The sequence below is a fragment of the Chiroxiphia lanceolata genome, chromosome 22 (genome assembly GCF_009829145.1).
Source record: "Chiroxiphia lanceolata isolate bChiLan1 chromosome 22, bChiLan1.pri, whole genome shotgun sequence".
Classification (NCBI taxonomy): domain Eukaryota; kingdom Metazoa; phylum Chordata; class Aves; order Passeriformes; family Pipridae; genus Chiroxiphia; species Chiroxiphia lanceolata.
The window spans coordinates 448,356-469,098 of record NC_045658.1 but is presented as its reverse complement, the minus strand read 5'-3'; the positions used below and the strand labels follow the sequence as shown (position 1 = coordinate 469,098).

At 50.7% G+C, this 20,743-nt stretch overlaps 1 protein-coding gene across 1 annotated transcript in view; it reads left to right on the top strand.

Annotated features, from left to right (window-relative positions):
* Positions 1-20,743, top strand: part of PAX7 (paired box 7) — a 106,267-nt gene that overhangs the window by 63,350 nt on the left and 22,174 nt on the right. The window contains exons 7-8 of the mRNA XM_032709217.1: positions 1,340-1,505; positions 2,611-2,804. Coding sequence (XP_032565108.1) covers positions 1,340-1,505; positions 2,611-2,804 — 360 coding nt within the window. The remainder of the gene's footprint in view (positions 1-1,339; positions 1,506-2,610; positions 2,805-20,743) is intronic.

The window sequence follows — 20,743 nt, the reverse complement described above, 5'->3', positions numbered from 1 at the left end:
TCCTCGGGAGTCTTACAGGTAAACCAGCGCTGTAGGAAACATGAGCCCAGCTTTGCACAGGCATTAAACCTGGGTTTATTTTAATGCACAGAGATTTAAATTGGCTGCAGAACAATTCTGGTGCTGCTCCAAGCAGGGCATGTCTTAGCATACAGACAACAGTGATTTGCTGCAGCACAGAGGAGCTGAGCAAGCCCTGTATTCCCTCCGGTCTGGTTCTATCTCTTTAGCTTGTCTAACATTGAAACCATGATGCTAATCTGTCTATTTATCCCTCCTAACAGAGCAGCCGTGTTGCTATTATGGTCCTTAATCCCTCAGCATAATTCACATAGTTGTCAGATAACAAGGCAGAATGGCCAGGTGGTAGCAGTGCTTCTATTTGGTGTGGACTCTCCTGGAATACACAAGTTAAATTATTCCTCTTCATCTCACCCTACAGCTCAGAGCACCCTCCCAACACTCTCAGCAGCATCTTGAGCCATTTTAAATGTATATGTTTACCCAGGAGACAGGGCAGGGGTTGTATTGTCATTTGGGAGAAAGGGAACTGAGGAATGGTGGTGAATATAAAAAAGATCTGAAGCCATTGGAGAGTGTCCAAGGAAGGTGGGGAAGGGCCTTGATTTGAAGCCGTGGGAGGACACTGAGGGCACTTGGTGTGTTCAGCTGGAGCAGAGGAGACTGAGGGGAGACCTCACTGCAGTTCCACTTTCTGGGGAGGGGCAGAGGAGGGGCAGGGACTGAGCTCTGCTCTGGGGGGACCAGGGACAGCACCCAGGGAATGGCCGGAGCTGTGTCAGGGCAGGGTCAGGTTGGATCTCAGGAAAAGGTTCTTTCCCCAGAGGCTGGTTGGGCACTGACCAGGCTCCCCAGGGCAGTGGACACAGCCCCAAGGCTGCCAGAGCTCCAGGAGGGTTTGGATGATCCTCTGGGGCACAGGGGGTGACTCTGGGAGTGGTCCCATGCAGGGCTGAGGGTTGGACTGGATGATCCTTGTGGGTCCCTTCCAGCTCAGCATATTCTGGGATTCTGTGATATCCACAGAGCCTGTGTCAGGCAACAGGTTGAACCTGGTTTTGGACAGAATGTGTTTCCATCAGCGCCCAGGTGAGGTGGGACAGCAGCTCTGGGAGTCACAGGGGGGTCTTTCCTCTCCCTTCCTGGTTCAGCAACTAAAAGGACCCTGAGGAACGGAGGCAAACACTCACAAATCTGAGTCAGGCAGCAACTTGGGTCTGGCTTTGGCCAGTGCTGTGGGACATGTTCCCGTCAGATCCCAGCTGGGGTGGGACAGCAGCTCAGGGGGAATCACTCGTGGCCTTTGCTCTCCCCCCAGGTGTGGTTCAGTAACCGCAGGGCGCGCTGGCGCAAGCAGGCGGGCGCGAACCAGCTCGCGGCCTTCAACCACCTGCTGCCGGGGGGGTTCCCACCCACCGGGATGCCCACCCTGCCCCCCTACCAGCTGCCGGACTCCACCTACTCGACCACTACCATCTCCCAAGGTGAGCACCCTTCGCCTGCGCCACTGCTCTTCTCTTCCCAAATCCTGCCTTTCCAAGGCCGGGTTGGACGGGGCTTGGAGCAACCTGGGACAGTGGAAGTTGCTCCTGCCCACGGCAGGGGTTGGAACTGGATGAGCTTTAAGGTCCCTTCCTACCCAAACCATTCCAGGATTCCACAGTGTCCATCCCCATCTCCCGAGCCAGATGCAGCACAGGGCTGCTCCCTTGTCCTGCCAGGGACCTCTGAGCCACCTACCCCTCTCTAGGCCCACTCCTAAGCCAGGCTTTGTCACCTGCAGTCCCCTGATGAGGATGGAGGAGCGCAGCAGCAGTGATCCATGCCATGTCTGCCTCCCCACAGCCCCTCCCCTGCATGAGGTGGCCCTGTCTCCTGTCCCAGCCAGGTTGCCCTCAGCACCATGGTCTGTGGTGCCACCTCTCTGTCTCTTTCTCATCCTGTCTGTCCTTGAGGGAACTGCGTGTCTGGGGACATTCCCATTCCAAGGCATGTATCCTGCTCCTCCATGTGCCAACACACACCAAGTCTTGCATCCTCCAGTGAGGATTAGTTCTGGAATTCTGGGATTCTATCATCCCATTGTTCCTTGCCTTTGTCATTCATGACATCCCACTGGGTCTCTTTTAATACACGGGTGGTTTTCCTTGAGATGGGAAAACCAGGTTTTTCCTCAGGTTGGTGGAAGTTCCTCGGTTTTCCCCTCTGTCTCATGGTCCTTTCTGCTCTGTCAATGTGTCCCATGGCTGTAGCTCTGCTCAGCTTTGAAATGATGAGCACAGCACTATGAACTGAGTATCCTGTAGGTGATCTCTCATTCTGGATAAAGCTCCACAGTGGGGTTCAGTGGAGGGAGTATTGCCCATTTCAGTTGGCTTTGGCCTTTACAAAAGAATTTACAGTTTCTGTTTGAGGAAAAGTTAAAGGAAAATTCAGATATTTCCCCCCAGCATGGCAGGTTTTGTCCCATCACACAGTTTGTGGAACCCGGTGTGTCCCAGATGCTGAGACAGGATGGCCAAACCCAGGGGCCATTTCGCAGTGCCAGCTGTAGCCCCAGCCCTGTTGAGCCCTGCTCTCTCTCCGCAGACGGGGGAAGCACCGTGCACAGGCCCCAGCCCCTGCCTCCCTCCACCATGCACCAGGGGGGACTCGCGGCCGCCGCCGACAGCGGCTCAGCCTACGGAGCCCGGCACAGCTTCTCCAGCTACTCCGACAGCTTCATGAACGCTGCAGCTCCTGCCAACCACATGAACCCCGTCAGCAATGGCCTCTCCCCACAGGTACGTGACCTGCTTCCATCCTGCTTTTGGCTGACAGGACTTGGCTGGTTCAGATCCTCTGAGAGCAGGGCGAGCTTCAGGCTGTCACAGCGTGTTCTGCTTAACGAGGGAGTCATTGCTGCTGTCAGGGAGTCCTGGAGTAGCCCAGTTAAAGCATTTGGCTCATTCCTTCATCAGCAATATCGCTCAGCACTGTTCTGCAGAGCACTTGTGTCCTCTTAGTTCCCACCTCCACGTTAACACACTGCAACCACAAACACCAGGAGTCAGAGCATCAGTGTTTGTCTGCTCAACCCTCCAAAATATTCCACAGCCAAAAATTCCAGGGCCCTCCAGTTGTGGATTTTAACCTAATGACAGCACACTTGATGTTTTTAGTTACTTTAGAAGCACCTCATGATTTGTAGGTGGCTGATTTAGAGATTAGCCAAAGCCAGCTTGTCCAAGCCTGGTTGGAGCATGGAAGTGCCGTGGATTTGAGCTTCCTCAAAACACAGGGATGTAGATCTGGGATTTAGTTTTGAGAAAGTAATTGTCATAGAAAAAATTCTGCTAATGCTTTGCACAAGGTCAGAATGAGAGGTGTAGGTGAGTTTTAAAGGAGGGAAAGTGTTTCACACCATCTGCTTGTGTAAGGAAGTGGAGTGTGTGTGTTTTGAGGTGACCAGGCAACAGCCACGGCCTCCCCTTGGAATATACCCTTGATTTTCACATCCTTGCCTGAGCCTATGACCTGATCTGGGGTCTATGCTCCAAAGCCCAGCTCAGCCACCCTCTGAAGTGCCTCTCCCAGGTTTGATCTGATGCTGCCCATCGTGTGTACAGCTTCTAAGTGCTGCATGTGACAGAAACAAGGCTCAGAGCAGAGGTTAAACCTCCACCATCAGTGAGCCCAGAGAGAGCAGAGCTTGTGCTCATGTGCTATGGGAGCAGATTTATGTTCTCAGCTGAATGGAGAAGGCAGGATGTTCACCACCTGAGAATCCATCCCCCTCTGACTCCACCCTGGGATAAGAATTCTAATTTTCTGTCACCTTATCAGACAGAGCCTTTAACCTTCTCGTTGTTTTACTTGCTGTAACCTGCTTTCCAAGGGCACATTTGCTTTTAAGTGGAACAAGGCACATATTGTACACTTGTATTCATGCTGGAGGGATACAAAAATGCCTTTTACTTTCACTCCCAGTCACTCATGGAACATGGGGACACATGAAGTCCACTACAAATAGTTGTTTCAGAGTACCAGTAAGACTGTTTAGGACAGGAAATGCAAAATAATTTGAAACTACAAGGAGAAATTTGGTGGGCATCTGAAATGAAAAGACTACAACTGTTTAGAGGAGAGTCCAATAAACAGGGACATCAGAAAGGTTTATGGATCTTGAGGTCCAATAGCTTGTGATCTCTCAAGTGTGAAAACAAACATAGAGTGTCAATGGAAAGAGGGAAATTTTGCAGCTTCTCAGATATGGTATAACCCCCCCCCCCCCCTTCTAGCTTTGAGTGGGAAAATGTAAAGGTGTGACTGGCATGAGGCAGAATATTGTCTCAAACAGGGTAATCTGGGAGGGAATAGGCAGACATCTCTCTGACAAGGGATTTCTAACAGCAGCAGGCCTGGGAGATGAGGACAGAGCCTGGAATTCAAAGGCAGGCTCCAGGTTAGACAGGCCAGGGCACGTGATTAAATCAGATGATCACAAGTGCAATTTAGCACCTTGGAATAAGCTGGGGATGAGATCCACATGATAGCACCAGACACGAGCCCATCCTGCAATTTCCATTTCTGGAGCTTCATCATCTCCCTCCCAGCCCCGCTCAGAAATCAGAGGCTCATTGAAATGACCAAACCAAGGCTTTCTCTCTGCTTATCCCTGTCCCAAATTACCCTGCCCCCAGGCTCAGGCTGGGGAAAGATAGAGTCCTGAGCCAATAAGCCCTTTGTATGGGAAAGAGAGGATCCATTATCTGGCAGTCCTGAAGAAAAGAGAGCTTTGCACCCCCAAGAAGGAGAGATTCCCATTTTCCTAATGCTTTTAATCATGTGAGGGCCAAAATATCAGCATATAAATTCTTCTATTTCTTTTGTGCATGGAAAGGCTAACCCAGGTTATTTCATGACTGCTTTATATTTACTTATCAAACCTTCCTGCCTTTCTAAGCCCTCTGCTGTTCCTAGTGGAAGGATACAGGAAATACTCCTAATGGGATGAATGAGAACTCCTAAAAGTGTCCTGTTTTATGTAGCAGGGTGGGTAAAAGTTTAGTGAAGTCTCTATATGGGATGCTCTGTGTAATTTTCCTGCTGTGCTGAGCATAATTCAGCTCTTCCGTGGCATTACAGGTAAAACCCATCACACCTCAATCCTCTCCTCCTCCTCTCTCTATCTGAAGCTGCTCTTTACAGGGGTAAATACCAGCTAGAGGGAAAGAGGGAGGTCAGGAGATAGAAAAAAAGAAGGGAACTGAAAATGATGGCAATTTGTCTGCGCTGCAGACAGCTAGTTCTCTGGTTTCAGCCCTCAGCAGCAGCAGGAGGGAGATCACTTTGCAGTTTAGACAAGAGGTGGGGGCCAGCCTGGCCCAGAACTCCCAGCATTTGCTGCCTCTCAGAAACGATCCAGTTACCCCAGGATTGGGTGTCCCAGCCAGAACCCCCAGCCCCGGTGCTGGCAGCTGGAATTCTAGAGGAGAGGTGTGGCATTCCCATTCCCAGCACAGAGAACAGAGGATTACGTGTGGCCACAGGGGCTGGGACCCCCCTGAGGCCCCCCCTCACCCACCTCAGTCCCCCCTCGGGCAGACAGAGAGACCCCAATCATGTGGGAAATGGCTCCGTTTCTGGCTTGTTTTCCAGCCCATGGCACACAAAGCCTTGTGCCTGCTCAGCTCAGCTGCTGGAGCCCCAGAGCTTTTCCCAGGCAGTTTCCCTGGTGTCCTGCCTCTATTCCAGACCTGAGAGGTCAGCTGAGAATTTTTGTCTTCAACTCCTTCATCCCGTGATGACTTTTTTGTGACACTTCATACAAAAACACCCACTTGGTTGTGCAAAGGACAGTCCCAGATGATTGAAGCACTACCTGGAGTGAAGTCTCATGTCGTGCTCCTTCCTAGACTTGAGTGAGAGTCCAGGGTAACCCGAGCAGTGATCTGGGCTGGTTCTGTGCTGGGACAGCCTTTGTCAGAGAGAGAGATTTTGCCTGTTTGGGAAAGGGAACCTCCCAGCCTGACCAGCTGCAGCCACGAGTCACTTCCAGCTGTCAGGATGCACTTGGTGCTCCCACGTTATCAGAGAGGGGCTCAGGGGAGCCAGAACATGAAGCAGCAAAGTCCCCCCTGCTCCACAAGGGTTGGTGGGTTGGCAGCAGCTGCCCCAGGTTCAGCTGGGCTGACTCAGGGGCTCAGACCTGCCTTGGGCTGGCACTAAAGCCTGGACCAAAACTTAGTGAGGACACAGAGATACAAAGCAACGTTAAATATGATGAGTAACTTAGGCATGCAGAGGGTGATTTCTGGCCCTGGAGCTTCTGTCTCACCATTTCTCACAGGAGTGGGTTGTAAACCAAGGCTGGGCATGGGTGGGATTCCACAAGCACACTGTAATTATTTCCAGCTCATTTTCATCCCACAGAGGACTCATTTCCATTTATTTGAGAATACCCGTCAACCTCAACGAGGACAAGGCCGGGCACCAAGACATCCTTAGCCAGGTCACTCCTCACACTGGCAGTGAGAACAAACACTGCATCCCTCTGTTTGGAAGTTCAGCCCTGTGCTAGCCCAGAATTGCCCTTCACTGACCTGGGACAAGGCTTGTGACAAACAGCTCAATCTCCTGATAAATCACAGAATCATCTCGTAGAATGGGTTGGGTTGGGAGGGACCTTATGGACCATCTCGTTCCACCCCTGCCATGGGCAGGGACACCTTCCACTGTCCCAGGTTGCTCCAGGCCCTGTCCAAGCTGGCCTTAAATTCAGTCCAGTTACATCCTGAGCAGCATCAGGAACTGTGAGTGCTGCAGTGAGGGCTGAGGTGGCAGAAAATTAAGTGACTTAAACTTTGTATTACAAGACAAAAGTGGAGCCACATTGGCTGTTCCTCTGCCATTTGGGATGGTGGGAGATCCCCTGGGTGCTTTTCAAACAGCTAAGAAACAGAGTCTTACCGTATTTTCTGCTGCTTTCATCTTTAGCCTCTTCTGCCACATGTCTTCTGCCTTTTGAAGTGTCTTCATGTTTTTTTAGGAGGGTTTTGCCCATTGCTTCACTTCCTAAAATTTCCACTGCCCTTTTAGATCCAGCCCTGTATCTTGAATATGTCAGACTGTTCCCTGTAGCACGCTGGGGTCTTGCAGGGGGTTATTCAAAAGCCAAAGCTCATCCCTTTGCTGCAGGTGCCCCCTGTGTAGCTGGGGAACACGTTCAGATACAGTTCAGAGTCAAGCATTTCATGTGCTTCCATAACATGTTATTTCTGAGACCTTTGAATCTTTTAGCAAAACCACGGGATCATCCAGAGATTAAGACAATTCCAGGAATACAAAGAGCCAAGAGAAACTTGTTCACCCTCTCAGAGTTGTTACTTTAATTTTCCCAGGGCTTTCAGTGTTTTTTTTTTCTCCATGAGCAGATTCATTCCCAGTGGAACGGCAGGTCTTGGGGTTAGAGTCATATTTCCAATTTCTGGTTTATCCCTGAATTTTGAGGGTGTTCCTGGAGGGACACTCAAGGCACAGATCAGGCTCTGCCCATAGATTTCTGCTCTAAACTCAGGGACCTTCTTAGTCTGCACAGTTTGTTTTTCCTGACATCATCCCATGGCTCCATTCCCTTCCACCATCCAGGGTAATGTTTCCTCAGCCTCATCAGGATGGGATTAGAAATCATCTGAATCCCTGTCAGGAGCTCACTGGTCCTGGCAGAAGGACGAGAAGAGCCAGCTGAGCCCCTTTTTGGGGTGGAAAACCTGGCAGTTGGGAAGGACATGATGTTGCTGGCGAGAGGGGAGCAGAAATGGTGGTGTCTGGCTCTGGAGAGACAGCTCTCCTTCCCTGCTTCCCTCGTGACATGGATCCCTTCTGTCTGGTGCCTTTTTTTTTTTTTCCTTTTTTTTTGTCGGAGACACTGTGCTTATAATAAGCATTCAAAATGAGTCTTGCTGGGCCAGGAGAAGGGGAGGGGAAGAAAGAAGGGGAGGAGAGGATGAGATTTGGGGGGGAGGGGGAAAGGGAGGAGGGGGTTTAAATAGCAAAGAATTAGAAAAAAAAATCTGATGCAAATCACTAGTAGAGAGAAAATTATGTGCAATTACCCAAGCGATACTGGGCAGCCGTGCCCACCCCAACCAACAAGATCTCATTAACAAGCAGAAAATAAGATTGAAATGGTGTGTAAAAGAGCTGAAAAATGAATTTGAATGCTGCATTTGTCCACAATTACCCCCTCGTTCACACATATTTTATTGCAATTTTTTTATTATTCTTAATCTTTCCATCCCTCAAAGCAGATTGGGAACATCCTGGCATTACAGTTGCTGAGGGAGGAAGCATTAAGGATTCCCTGTTTCCCTGAAAGGAGACCCTTCTCTTGCTCGAATTTTCAAGGGTTGGTTTTGGACGGATAAGGATTCATTTCTCTGGCTTATCTTAGTGTAGGAACATGTTCTTCTAATATTCTTTAACCTCTGAGGCTCTTGGGTGCCACCCCACACGAGGGTTTTTCTCTAACCTTGCCTTCTGGGTTCCTCTGCCTCCCTTTTCCATCGCTCCCTCCCTCCAGTTTTTTTCCATGTGGTCCCTGCTCTTTTCCCCCCCACTGCTTCCTCTACATTCCTCCACACTGCCCTGCACCCTCCTGTCTCCAGAGGACGTGATTCCCTCAAACAATGTGTGTGCCCTTCAGAGAGTGGCTGCTGTCCCTTTTCTGAGTCACAATTGCTCCTCGCTCCCTGTTCCTTTCTGGCTTCAGCCTCCCCACGACCTTGTGGCAGGATTTTTGGAGGAGGAGGTGAACATATGCTAAAATCCACATCTTTTTTTTGGCCAGGGGGATGGAAAGGTGACATGGGAGCTCCAGGTTCCTATCTCAGAGAAGTTGGCTCTGCTGAGACTGCATTGGCATTTTTCCCTTGCTCAGTGTCAAATGCAGCCCCATCTCCCTAAACTTTTAACCTGCATGTCCCAGCAAAGCTGGTCGTTTTTCCATGAAAGTTTCTTGCTTTTTTTTCCCTTTTCATATTTAGCCAAACAAAGCCCATCTGCTCTTGTCAATTAGGTGCCGCTGCTCCCGGCAACGGCAAAAGGGGAGAACGGAACATTTTTCTCATGTGAAAATGGATACGTATTTATTTGCCTGATTCCTGATGACTCTGTTTCTGAGAAGTGTGGGAAGGGGGAAATTCATATCTGAGGGGCCACTTTCTGTAAGTCTGGAGGTTCCGTGACTTTCTTCGACTGATTTGGGTGCTCTGATCACACTGAAAACCGACTGGAAACAAACATCTTATCACCTTAACACGTACTCTGGTGCCCTGGCAGGGTTCATTCCTGTGTGATTTCCTCTCCATGTGTTTATTAGGAAGATTTGAAAATATTAGGAACAGTGAAGGTTTTCAGAGCAAACAGGTGATTCCGGAGCCTCGGGAGCTTTGGCAATCCCTTCGGTGGGTCCAGGATCAGCCCCTGTGGCACTGCACCTTTTGTGAACTCACATATCAGCAATAGAAAAACTGGGGAGAAAGGGAGGAATAAGGAGAAAATAGGAGAAGAAATACAGGAAAAGTCCTGAGGAGAATGACATAATGATAGCAGGAAGAAGAAATGCAGGGAGGTGTGAAAGTGCCTGATAAGCCCCCAGATGCTGGAACAGCGAGCACGTTTTTAAGGCGCCCAGGGCTAAGACATGGAAATCTGTCCCCATAAATCCTTAAATATCCCTTCCCACCCAGACCCCACTCACGAGGTGGTGGGAGCAAAGCCCACTGGGAGGAACGGGCATCACAGGGGCTGGAATTCCTGCTGAAATCCGGGCAGGACTGGTGGGGCTTTCAGCTCTGTTCAAACACCTCTCCTCTGGGTCCTGTCTCCTTCCCGCACGGGGGAGGGTGAGAGGGACTTGGCCGGGAGACAGACTCGGAGAATTCAAATGCGGGATTTGCCCTGCTTTCTGATTAATGAGGGAACTCGAGACAAGGCAGGCAGGGCAGATAGAGAAAATGAGAGATTAGCAATTAATGCAGCATCCAGCCTGGTGCCGGGCACCGCCGAGCGACCTCTGGCACGGAGAGCCGACTGTTTCGCCGCGTGTCTCCGGGAGCCGCAATATCCCAGGGACCGGGAGCTGCTGCGGAGCCGCCGGAGGAATCAAGGGAGCTCAGCGGGGAAAGGCAGCCCTGGAATGAGGGAAGCGAGATAGAGGGGAAGCTTAAAAGGCAGGAATGCAATAAAAGGAATAATTAGGATTCAGAGGCAGGAGCACGTGTGCGCAAGGGCACCGATGTCCTGCGTGCACATTCCCTGTGTGCTCACCCGGGTGTGCCCGGGCCCTGGGTGTGCCTATTAAAACCTGGGAACGGGGTGACAGCTGTGCTCCAGCTGTACCCTGGCTGGGAAAAACCATCTAGTACAGGAAAAACCCACAGCAAAATTTTGCAGTGGATCAGGCACTAACCCCAATGTGTCCCCTTATTTTTTTTTCCACAGAAAGGGGTTGTGGGAAGTGCCTTGACTGCAGTGGGTGCGAGACAACGGGAGAAACATCAAGCTGGGAAAGGAGGTGGGACAGTGTGGTGCAGGTGTATGAGGGTCCATTGCTCTGCTGGAGAGCTTCCAGCCTTCCCCAGCTCAGGATCAGCACACAGGGAAGATGGACACAGGACTGTGTGTTGTTCATGTTAGGGGAACATGCCGTGACCACCAGCTTTCCCAGAGCTGCTAGATGCATTTTGAAAGGGGTCATTATTCAGCACAGTTTATTTGCTGTTTGCTTCACCATCTCTGTGTGCTAACAATGAAGGAAACCCGCATTCCCTCCCATCCCAGAGCCAGCCAGCTGCTGGGATCACTGATGGATGGATTGCAGCATCTTGATGGAAAGGTTACAAGGAGGACGTTGGGGCTGACAGGGAGGACTTTGGGGTCTGAATCTGTCTCTGGAGCATCCTAGGGAGATGCTCAGAAGAGCTGTGCAGTCCTGAAGCATCAGGAGAGGTTTATGTGGGAGATGTATCCCAAAAGGATGCTGTTCTGGGCTTTTGTGTGAGGTGGAAGAGAGTCTGGTGTCGTGTCAGCATGCAGAGCGTTTGTCCTGCCGACTCTCTTGGTGCACTGGATGGGGAGGGGGAACAATGTATGGCTGTGCAATATGGGCTTTAGGAATTTGGGGTTACAGGGCTGAGCAGGGGCTTTTGTAGAGTACAGAGAGAGTGGGAAGTGCAGAGGAGAGGACACAGAGCTGCGTGGACAGTGGATAAACAGCGGGGGGTTCTCAGGCTGTGGGGCCTGTGCCACACGGGGGTCCCAGGTGGTGGATGGGAGGGAAGATGTTTGGGTGCTGGAGGCCTGCAGGATGCTGCTCGTGCCTCTGTCAGACAGGCGTGCAAAGGATCAATTTACAGCGGGGGCTGGAGATCACAAATCCCAGCAGGGTCTGCAGGGGGGAGCAGTGAAGTGATCAAAGGTGTGGAGGGTCTTAGCTCACCGCAGTAAGCTGGAGTCAGCCCTTAAGCCTATCCAGTTTGGAGATGAGGGGGATCTTATTTCAGGGAATAAGTACCTGAAAGGCAGTCACGAGCCGTGTAGGGGAAAGGGTGGGGTGTGCTTGCCAAGCAGATACAGGGAAATCACCGGGGCTGTTTGCAGGGTGGAAGGGACAGAGGCAAAACTGACAGGAAGGGGTCGTTTTGGGGTTGTTTTGGGGTTGTCTTGAGAAATCCCAAGGAGTGGTTTGTGAGACTGAAGAAAAAGAGGCAAAACGTACACAGAGTGGGTTGATTTGGGGTTGTTTTGAGGTAGGAATTCACCCACCAAGCCAGTGCAGAGATAAAACAGGGATGTCCATCTGCCCCCCATGGGTGGGAGCTCTCACCATGACTGGCTTAGTGCAAAGCTTGGTCTGGGACCTACCAACATGTGGGGCCAAGCCTGAGCTGAGGCAGCCCCGTGGTTAGTCTGGAGGAAATATCTGTGCTGCTGCATGTCCCACACTTCCTTCCAACTGCCCTTTTTGGAGGGGCACTCTTGTGGGGACACTCCCGGCAGGGAATGTGGAAGAGGGAAAGCAAAGGCTGCTGCTGCTTCTTTCGCCCGAGATCCAGAGTGGCAGAGAGAGCCCCTCGCAGCCTCCTCTCTCTGTGTCTCGCCCAGCTTTTCTTCTCCCTCTCCCTTCCCTTCTTCCTCCCTCTCCTCTCTCCTTCATTTGATGTGAGGAGAGCTGTCTGCCACTCTGTGTCTGTACCGAGAAGGGATCAGAAGTTTCAGCGAGCGCTCGGCGCCTCTCCTTTGATCCATGTCCTGAGGCCTGCTTGACAGCGACAAAAAGCATGGAGACAAAACGACTCAGTCAAAGTGATTCCTGACAACTGTCTCCATGAGATAAGGAAGCTCTCTGTGTCTTGGGTTTTTTTTCTTTTTTTAATACCGCCTCTCCGTTTCCATAAGAAGTGGAGTCACTTTAAACCAGAGGAGCCAGCCAACAGCCTGGCTGCACAGAGAATTGCTCTGCCTGAGCTTTATCATGTTTCCTGTCTCCCTTTCCATTTCTTCCCCCCTCCTTTTATTTTTTTTTATAAAAGTCCTCTTATTCCCATTTTTCTTCCCCTCCTTTCCACATGCTGCGTTACCCTGCCGCCTCACCCCAATGCTGCCTCTAATTATGCAGCTCAGAGAAAGCCCAGTGCATTTCCAGGTGGCCAGGACATTATTCCACTCAATCCCAACCACAGGGAAATGCCTGCCTTTCCTGTGAGGGGCTGGGGGGGAGAGAGAAAGCCCTGTACATTATCTGACAATAACCACTCCTTTCAGGAATCAGAGGCAGCCTCATTAACACCCAGGCATTATGTACCGCTGGCCACTTAAGTGGTCCTTGGAGGGGTTCCCCTGCTGTTGAGCCCCAGATTTTTATTATTATTGTTTTATTTCTCTTGCCTGGTTCACGTCACACAGGGAAGTGCCCCCCGCTTTCCCTTCTGGCCTCTGGGCTGTTGGCAGGAATGAGTTTGCCAGGGCTCGGTGACATTAATCCTCACTGGGGGATGCAGGACTTGGTGTGTGTTGGCACATGGAGGAGCAGGATACATGCCTTGGAATGGGAATGTCCCCAGACACACAGTTCCCTCAAGGACAGACAGGATGAGAAAGGGACAGAGAGGTGGCACCACAGACCATGGTGCTGAGGGCAACCTGGCTGGGACAGGAGACAGGGCCACCTCATGCAGGGGAGGGGCTGTGGGGAGGCAGACATGGCATGGATCACTGCTGCTATGCTCCTCCATCCTCATCAGGGGACTGCAGGTGACAAAGCCTGGCTTAGGAGTGGGCCTAGAGAGGGGTAGGTGGCTCAGAGGTCCCTGGCAGGACAAGGGAGCAGCCCTGTGCTGCATCTGGCTCGGGAGATGGGGATGGACACTGTGGAATCCTGGAATGGTTTGGGTAGGAAGGGACCTTAAAGCTCATCCAGTTCCAACCCCTGCCGTGGGCAGGAGCAACTTCCACTGTCCCAGGTTGCTCCAAGCCCCGTCTAACCTGGCCTTGGACACTTCCAGGACCAGAGTCCATCCCAGTGACACAGAACCCCTTGCCAGGGAGTTCCCACTCCCCTCGCTCACCATAATTAGGGTACTGTTGTAGGTTTGCTCCCAAGTCAAACTCCATTAGCATTCAGGATGGGGGGTGGAGGGGAGTGAGGGGGGACACACGGAGGGGGAGATTCCCTTCCCCCCAGAACTGCACTGTGCTGTGCTGATAAACAGTAAATATCGGGGAACAGGATTTCCACATTATCTGAGCGCGGCAGAAAATCAAAATTTCAGTCTAAATCCGAGGAGACGAGGCTCATAAGCTCCTCCAGCTGATACAGAGCCGAGCCCAGCCGGCAAGGCTCAGGAGGCACAAAATAACATTTTTTTGTTAAAAAAAAAAAAAAAGAAAAAGAAGAAAGGAAAAGAAAGCAAAAAGAATGAACGAGAGGGGAAAAGCAAGAAATCTTTGGGGGCTTACGGCAGGAAGGGAAGAAGAAGAGGTGGTGCAAAGCAGAGCATTGTCTGCTGCTGCAGCCCTTTTCTGCTGAGGAAATAAACACCCGGGTGTGCTGGGGAGGGGGTTTGGCCACCGCCCATCCAATGAACTTCCCAGAGTGCTGCTTGGGGATCGACCTGTAGGACACCAACAGCTGCTGGAGGCTGATGGCAAACCTTTAATTAGTGATTAGAGTGCACAGCTGAGCACAAATCCAGCCCCGAATTAGGAACCACATGGGGTCCTGCAGACCCTCAAAGCCACCCCTGGATTCAGCAGCTCTGGCAGGAGCAGGGTCCACCAGCTCTAACAAAGCCCCAGGCCACTCATGCTGCTGGAAGCATCTCCATGGCCTGCTCTGGCCTGGCAGACAGGGCAGGAGCCACCCAGGTGGGCACCGGCTCCTGCTGTGGGACTCATGTGCCACAGCAAGGAGATGATGCCAAGGACACCTGCAAGAGCTTCTCGAGGGGGTACAGAGCTCCCTAAAAACAAGCAGCAGTGGTGAGAGCAGGTCAGCACTGCAGGAGAGCTGGGCTGGAGGTGCTCACTAGCACTGCAGGAGAAGGCACATGGTTCTGCCTCTTCTGAAGGAATTTGCTCCCTCCTAGTTCATGGTGTGGTTTCAAAGCTTTCTGCTCTCCCAGGGACCAAGGTGGTTCCAGTGCTAGATGGAGCAGGTATTCCTACAGCATCCAGTTTAGCTGCTTGCTGTGTCTCAGACATCTTTGCATCCTTGCCTGGGTCCATGCTCTGTTGCCTGATCTTCCCTATGCATGAGACTCCACAAAAGCACCACTTGCTGCAGAATCTGTAGATCCAAGTTTTTAGCCCAAGGGAATGTGGCTCAGAGGCTTTGAGCTCTCCCTGAGGCTTTTAGTCATCTCTGCTTGGAGAAATGAAGAAAAATAAGCAGGGCCTAAGTCCTGAAATGTTTTCTTGGTTTCTGCAGCAGCCACTTCCTGCTCCTGCCCCATCGCTGGGCTCAATATAACTCAGAAAGCAAGGAAATTCCTCCCTCTGAGCTGCTTCCTCAGATCTCATTCCAGCTCCCAGGAATGTCCATTCCCCTTTCCCCACCTCATTTCTACACCCACCTATAAAGTGACATTTTAGGCTCCATGTTCTAGTTAGAGCAGGTTTCTGGCATAAACTCTGTCCAGCCGTACAGATCCAGGGGCCATTGGTGGAACTGAACACCCAGGATTTTGGTTTCTGCCAGGCAAGACTTTAAGTAACTTCAATGCTTGAGTGAGTTCTTCTGCCGGGGAAAGGAGGGGGTTTATTTAGGATGAGGAGGAAACAGAGGTAACAAATGCCTTTGGAAATCAGACTGGCAACCTGACTTCCACTCATTGCACTGTTCACCCAGATCTTGTCCTGCACTGTTTTCTCTTCTCATCAGTACTGAGGCAGTTGGTTTTCCTGAAGGATTTGTGCTTTCCCTTCTCCTACACAGAAACCCTAAAACTGAAAATCTGAAAGTCAGAACAGGATGGAATCTTTCTGGTCACATCAGCTGTGTCTGAGGTCAATGCTACCACAGTGGCCGAGCTGTTTTACATCAGCTTAGAACCTGTCCATGCATTTTAAAGAGAAAGTGCCCCACATCTCTTTAAAAATTAAGATCTTAATCCCGTTCTTTAAGATTGGAATTCGAAATCCCCTTGGCGTTCGTACAGGACCCCGTTCTGCTGTTGAGCAGAGTTAGCATTGCCTCGGGTTCCACTGTTTGAACATCATCAACACAGAGTTTTGGCCTCCCTTAAAGGAAAAAGTGTGGTTTAACCCTGAATCATGTGCTGGGCTCCAATCAGCACACCCAGGTGTATCAAACAATGCCACCCAACACAAACCCCACCAGGGGATTTACAGAAAGTCCTGGGGTTGTTTTGACTCCGAATATCTCCAGTGTCTTTTCCTATCCAGCCTTTTCCTGAGTCTCAGGCAGCTCTTGCCCTTAGCCTGTTGGCCAACTCTTTGAGTGCCCTGTTCTTTCCCATCACATCCATGTGGCTACACCAGCTCTCCAGCCACCTTCTCCCAGCCATGCCACAAGATTTCCAGTCTCTCTATCCGTCCCACCACGTACAGCCTCTTCCTCCTTCCCCACCTCTCCCAGCCCAGCTCCCGTGTCTCTCCTTCCCTGCTCCCCTGGCTTTATTCTGCCCCAGCTCCCAGAGCTGCCAGAGGGTTTCTCAAACCAGCAAGAGCCACAGGTTTGTCTGGAGGGCGAGAGGTCAAGCACCAGCGAGTGTTTCTGTTTAGTTCCAGATACCAGCCTGACAGGTGGGTGCCTCTTGATTAATTCCCAGCTCCCCTAAATGCTCCCGGCTCCATGTGCCGTGGGCCCGTTCAAGTCTGGGCAAAGTTAGGTGGGAAAACAGGAGAATATTGGAATGTGTTGGGTTGTCTCCATTCAGGTGCTTGCAGTGGGATTGTGGCCTGGAGCAGATGCAGATCTTCACCTCCAGCACTTGGTGTGCTGACAGTACTTCCAGGTAAAGGTGTTTGACCAGAAGGTACAGCCAGAAGCCTCCAAAGCTCCCAGCTCTCCCAGCTCGGCTGCTATGGGGCTGTTCTGGACTGACAGTGTCTTCTTGCTAATCTACAGCCATGCAAATGCCCAACTGAGGGTGGTACAGTCCAGGAAAATAAGGATTTGGGATCAAGGGAGCATCGTCATCCTCTGAGGGGGGCTCTGAAGGGTTTTGTGAGCTGTGGGGTGCCAGGTCTGGTTGCTGGGAAGTGCATCAGTTGCCCTGTGTTGGTTCTTCACCACTGACAGCTGTGGGGGCAGGTCTTAGTAACCCTGAAGGCAGCACAGTCCCACTGTGGGGATTCTCCATCTCAGGCTGTTGTCATTTGGAGTTACAAAGAGAGAATATCACCCAAATCCACTCCTCTGGACTAACACACCTCCAGGGAGGCTCAGTCACACTTGCTGTGTGTGGTGAGCACAGACAGACCTTTAGAGCTCAGAAAACTGAATCGCTCTCTGCTGATGGAGATTCCTTTGGCCTTTATTGGAACAAGTCTTTTGTTAGAGGCCAAGCCTAAGGAGTTCTCTGGCTCCCTTTCTCATTCCCTTTTTTCACCTGCTGGTTCCTAAGTGTCCAGAAATCCTAGGAATCTCACCAGAACATCTCTGCACATTTGTGGGAGAAATTCCCAAGGTTTCTGTAGCTGAGCGAATTCCAGAGAGCAGGTAAATCCCATTTACCCAGTTAATGCTCTGCAAGGTCCTGTGGAAGGTTCCAGTGGAAGAGTCAAGAGAGGAAAGGAATGTGGTTGGACTCAGGTGACTCATGTCCCCATACCCAACCCTGGAGCACTGGTGTTTTTTCCCAGCCATGTGTCAGGAATGGATCCACCATGCAGGAATGTGGAGAGACCAAAATCACAAAGAGCTCCAAAACACACTGAGGAACAGGGAAGGCCAAATCCAGAATCCTAGAGGTGCTACAACCCTCATGAGCAGCAAAACACCCAGCTGAGGCCCTGGAGAAGCAGCCAATGCCTGAACACTATTTTTTTTTTTTAGTAAAAAAACCCAAACCAACCCAACTTATTAAAATTTTTTCTGGCTGCATCTCCTGCTTATTCAAATACTGCCAATTTCCGTGGATCTCATATCAGCTCCCAGCATCTCCCAGCCTCTATGCTTGGGTTATATGGGAAGAGAGAGAGAGAGAGGGAAAAAAAACTGCAAGCAAAATAAAAGCCACTATCTGACAGAATCTGTCCTGGGGATCTCAGTTATTAAAAAAAAAAAAAAAAAAGAATCATTTTTCTCTTCACTGGTGTTTGTTAAATGTGCAGGAGCCATAGGCAAATTTTTGCTAATTTTGTGCATGCTTTTATCATACTGGTGATTCACTGGCAGCTTTATCCTCCGATAAGTGGATTAGTTGTTGAGCTAAACAAAAAGGTGTCTGACAACCAGGAAGCTCTAAAGAACATATTTGTTTTCCAAATAATGGAGCTGTGTTTGTTGCTCAGTGCAGTGTGGGGTGTTGTTCTGAATTTCATTAGCCCGAAGGAAAGGCCCCAAAGCTTTTCTCCCTTCCACGAGGCTGTGGTGCAGTGAGAACCACGTCCCTCCTGTCACTGCCAGGCTGGTTTTATTTTATTTGCTTTGGTTTGGTGGTTTGGCCCTGCAGTGCTGCTGGTGAGGGAGTGGTTGATGGGTGGTTGTGTTGCACAGCATCTTTTGGCAGTGGGGCTGGGCACATACTGGATTTATGTGGGAATAAACATCCCAGCTCTGCTGGATGGTCAGCAGAGCCCCATGACTCACAGTTAGACCTGGGCTTTTAGGACTAGAAGCTGAACTGAGGGCATAGAGAGACAAACTGACCATGAGGAAGGACACAGGGGTAAAATAATAAGCTTAACTTTATCTAAGACTTTCATAATGTTTGAGCATCTCATTATCCTGGGATGTGTTTCTCCTCATGGGAAGGTTGTTATCTCCAAGGCCAAGAATTGTTATTTTATCCTGCTGAAATGTAAGGTAGGAACCTGAGACTTTGTCAAGACCCTTTGCTGGCCCAAACCCCCTCCTCTGTAAGTGCTTCATATTTAGCAATTCTGTATTTCTGTGCAGCTGCATGTTTGTTTTCAGCCCTTTGGGGCACTCTCTGCCTCTCTCCCCACTCAGCCACCCTTTGGCCATATTAGCCAAATGCCCAGGAATGATGGGGATTCTTCCCTTGGAGCTGCTGAGAGCTTGGTGACAGTCCCAGTGCTGGGCCAAGCTCTGCCTGGCCCAGTGGGTCCCCTCTAGTAGTGACCAGAAGCAAATTCCTCAAGAGAATCAAGAACAGGGCACTGTCCTGGCCTCTCCCACTTTCAGCTCAGGGGATTTCCTCACACAAAGATGGTTTGTCTGGTCATTCTCCATGGTCCTTACTTCCAGCTACTTACCCAGTGTCCCCTCCAGTTTAGCATCCACTGCTTTTTGTGGCCAGGACTCCCACAGGTTGACTCCACCGAGTGAAGCATCACTTTATTTTCCTCCTATTCCACCCCTCCCACATTCTGGAAATGGCAGTAAATAGTTAACTATTATTCCCCCTCCCCATGTCATTTGTGATTTTTTAGGCTGCCATCAAATCCCCACAGCCTGAGAAAGCAGGAATGGTGCTGGTTGAGTCCAGCCCACTTCCACCAGCAAAGCTGATGGTGAAATGGTTTCCCCCCCTTGCTGGACAGTTCTGCAGTGATGCCCTTGGCAGGAACCATGTGGGTTTGTGGAAGTGCATTTTGTGCTTGAAGAGGGGTTGGAGGCGCCGGCTCCGGCACATAAATCCCTGAGGATGCTGCTGATAGCAGTGGGAGATGGAAATGAAGCATCTTTCTGCATCCTGATGCCAAAGCAAACGTTCTCCAGTGTCCTTTTGAAATATAGACAACCTTGGTGATAAGAAGAGCATAATCCCAGTGCTTGGAACAGATAGCTCCATCCCTCCTGACATTTTTAGGAGCCCACAGAGATGGAAGGATACTCAGCCAGGCCACTCCCATCCCCTCAGCTTTACTCACGCCTGAATCCAGCAAAGCTTCTTTTCCCCTGGCAAGGGGCTAAAAGTCCTTTTCCCTGCGTGCCCAGAGCAGCCCCTGGCTGGGAGAGGGATCTGGAGAGGGAGCCAGCCCTGAGAGAGGGGGGAGGGCCGGGCATAGATCTGCAATCGGCAGCAATTGCTCTCTCAGTTCTGGCACAGACGAAACGCAGAGAGGGAGGGAGGAAAGGGGGGAAAGCGGCAGTGGAGGAGCGAAAGGTCCCCAGCTGGCTGTTAGTGGCATCTGCACTCGGGAGTGCAGACTCCAGCTGAGAGCTATTTCACTATTTATTTACATGTAATTATTGCTATGAGGTGCAGATATTAACACTGTCAAGAGCAATTTGCCCTGACATTTTTCACTTGCTCTGTTCCCTGACGTTTTGAGTTTGGTGGGATTTTTTTTCTCCCTTTCTCTCTCTCCACTGCACTGCCCCAGTTTTGGGAGCAGGCGTTTTAATCCAGCGCCCTTCGCAACTCATTAAACTTTGAAATTTAATTTTGCCCGGAGAGGAGCTGGGGCTCGGGGAGTGGCTCCCACCCCCCTCTCCCCACGCTCCCACCACCTATCCCCAGCAGTTCAAGCATTTCCACTCCAAACAAACCAAATTTACCGGTGGCCGCGTTTTCAATTGCAAAGCAATTCCAGCATTAACCTTTGCTGCGATGCTGCATTTAAAACACACACGAAGGTACCCAACCGTTTACCAGGGGAGGCTTGGAAAGAGCACGTGCAGAAAGCAAATGCAGAACAAAGAGTTTTCCAGCCAGTGACCAGAGCAGCATAAAAATCATCTCCCATTCCAAAAGGTGCATTCAGATCAGTGACTGCTTCCAACTTCCTTACACTCCTTTCCCTTCCCTTCCCTTCCCAAACCATATGATTTCCATAGCTGGTGACACTTTAAATTAAGACTTGCAGCTGACACTCGAGCCCTGATTTAACGAGGCAGTTGTTGTGTGTCATTTAATAAACACCAATTGTATTAGAACTTCTTTGCTGAGCAGGAGCAGGGCCGTGACAGGCCCAGCTCACCCCAGCCTGCTTTTCTCCTCAGCCAGGATGGGTCTCGTGGTCATTTAGCAGTTGGTTCAAACACAATGGACTGTCTTCCTCCCCCAGCAGAGCTCCACTGCTC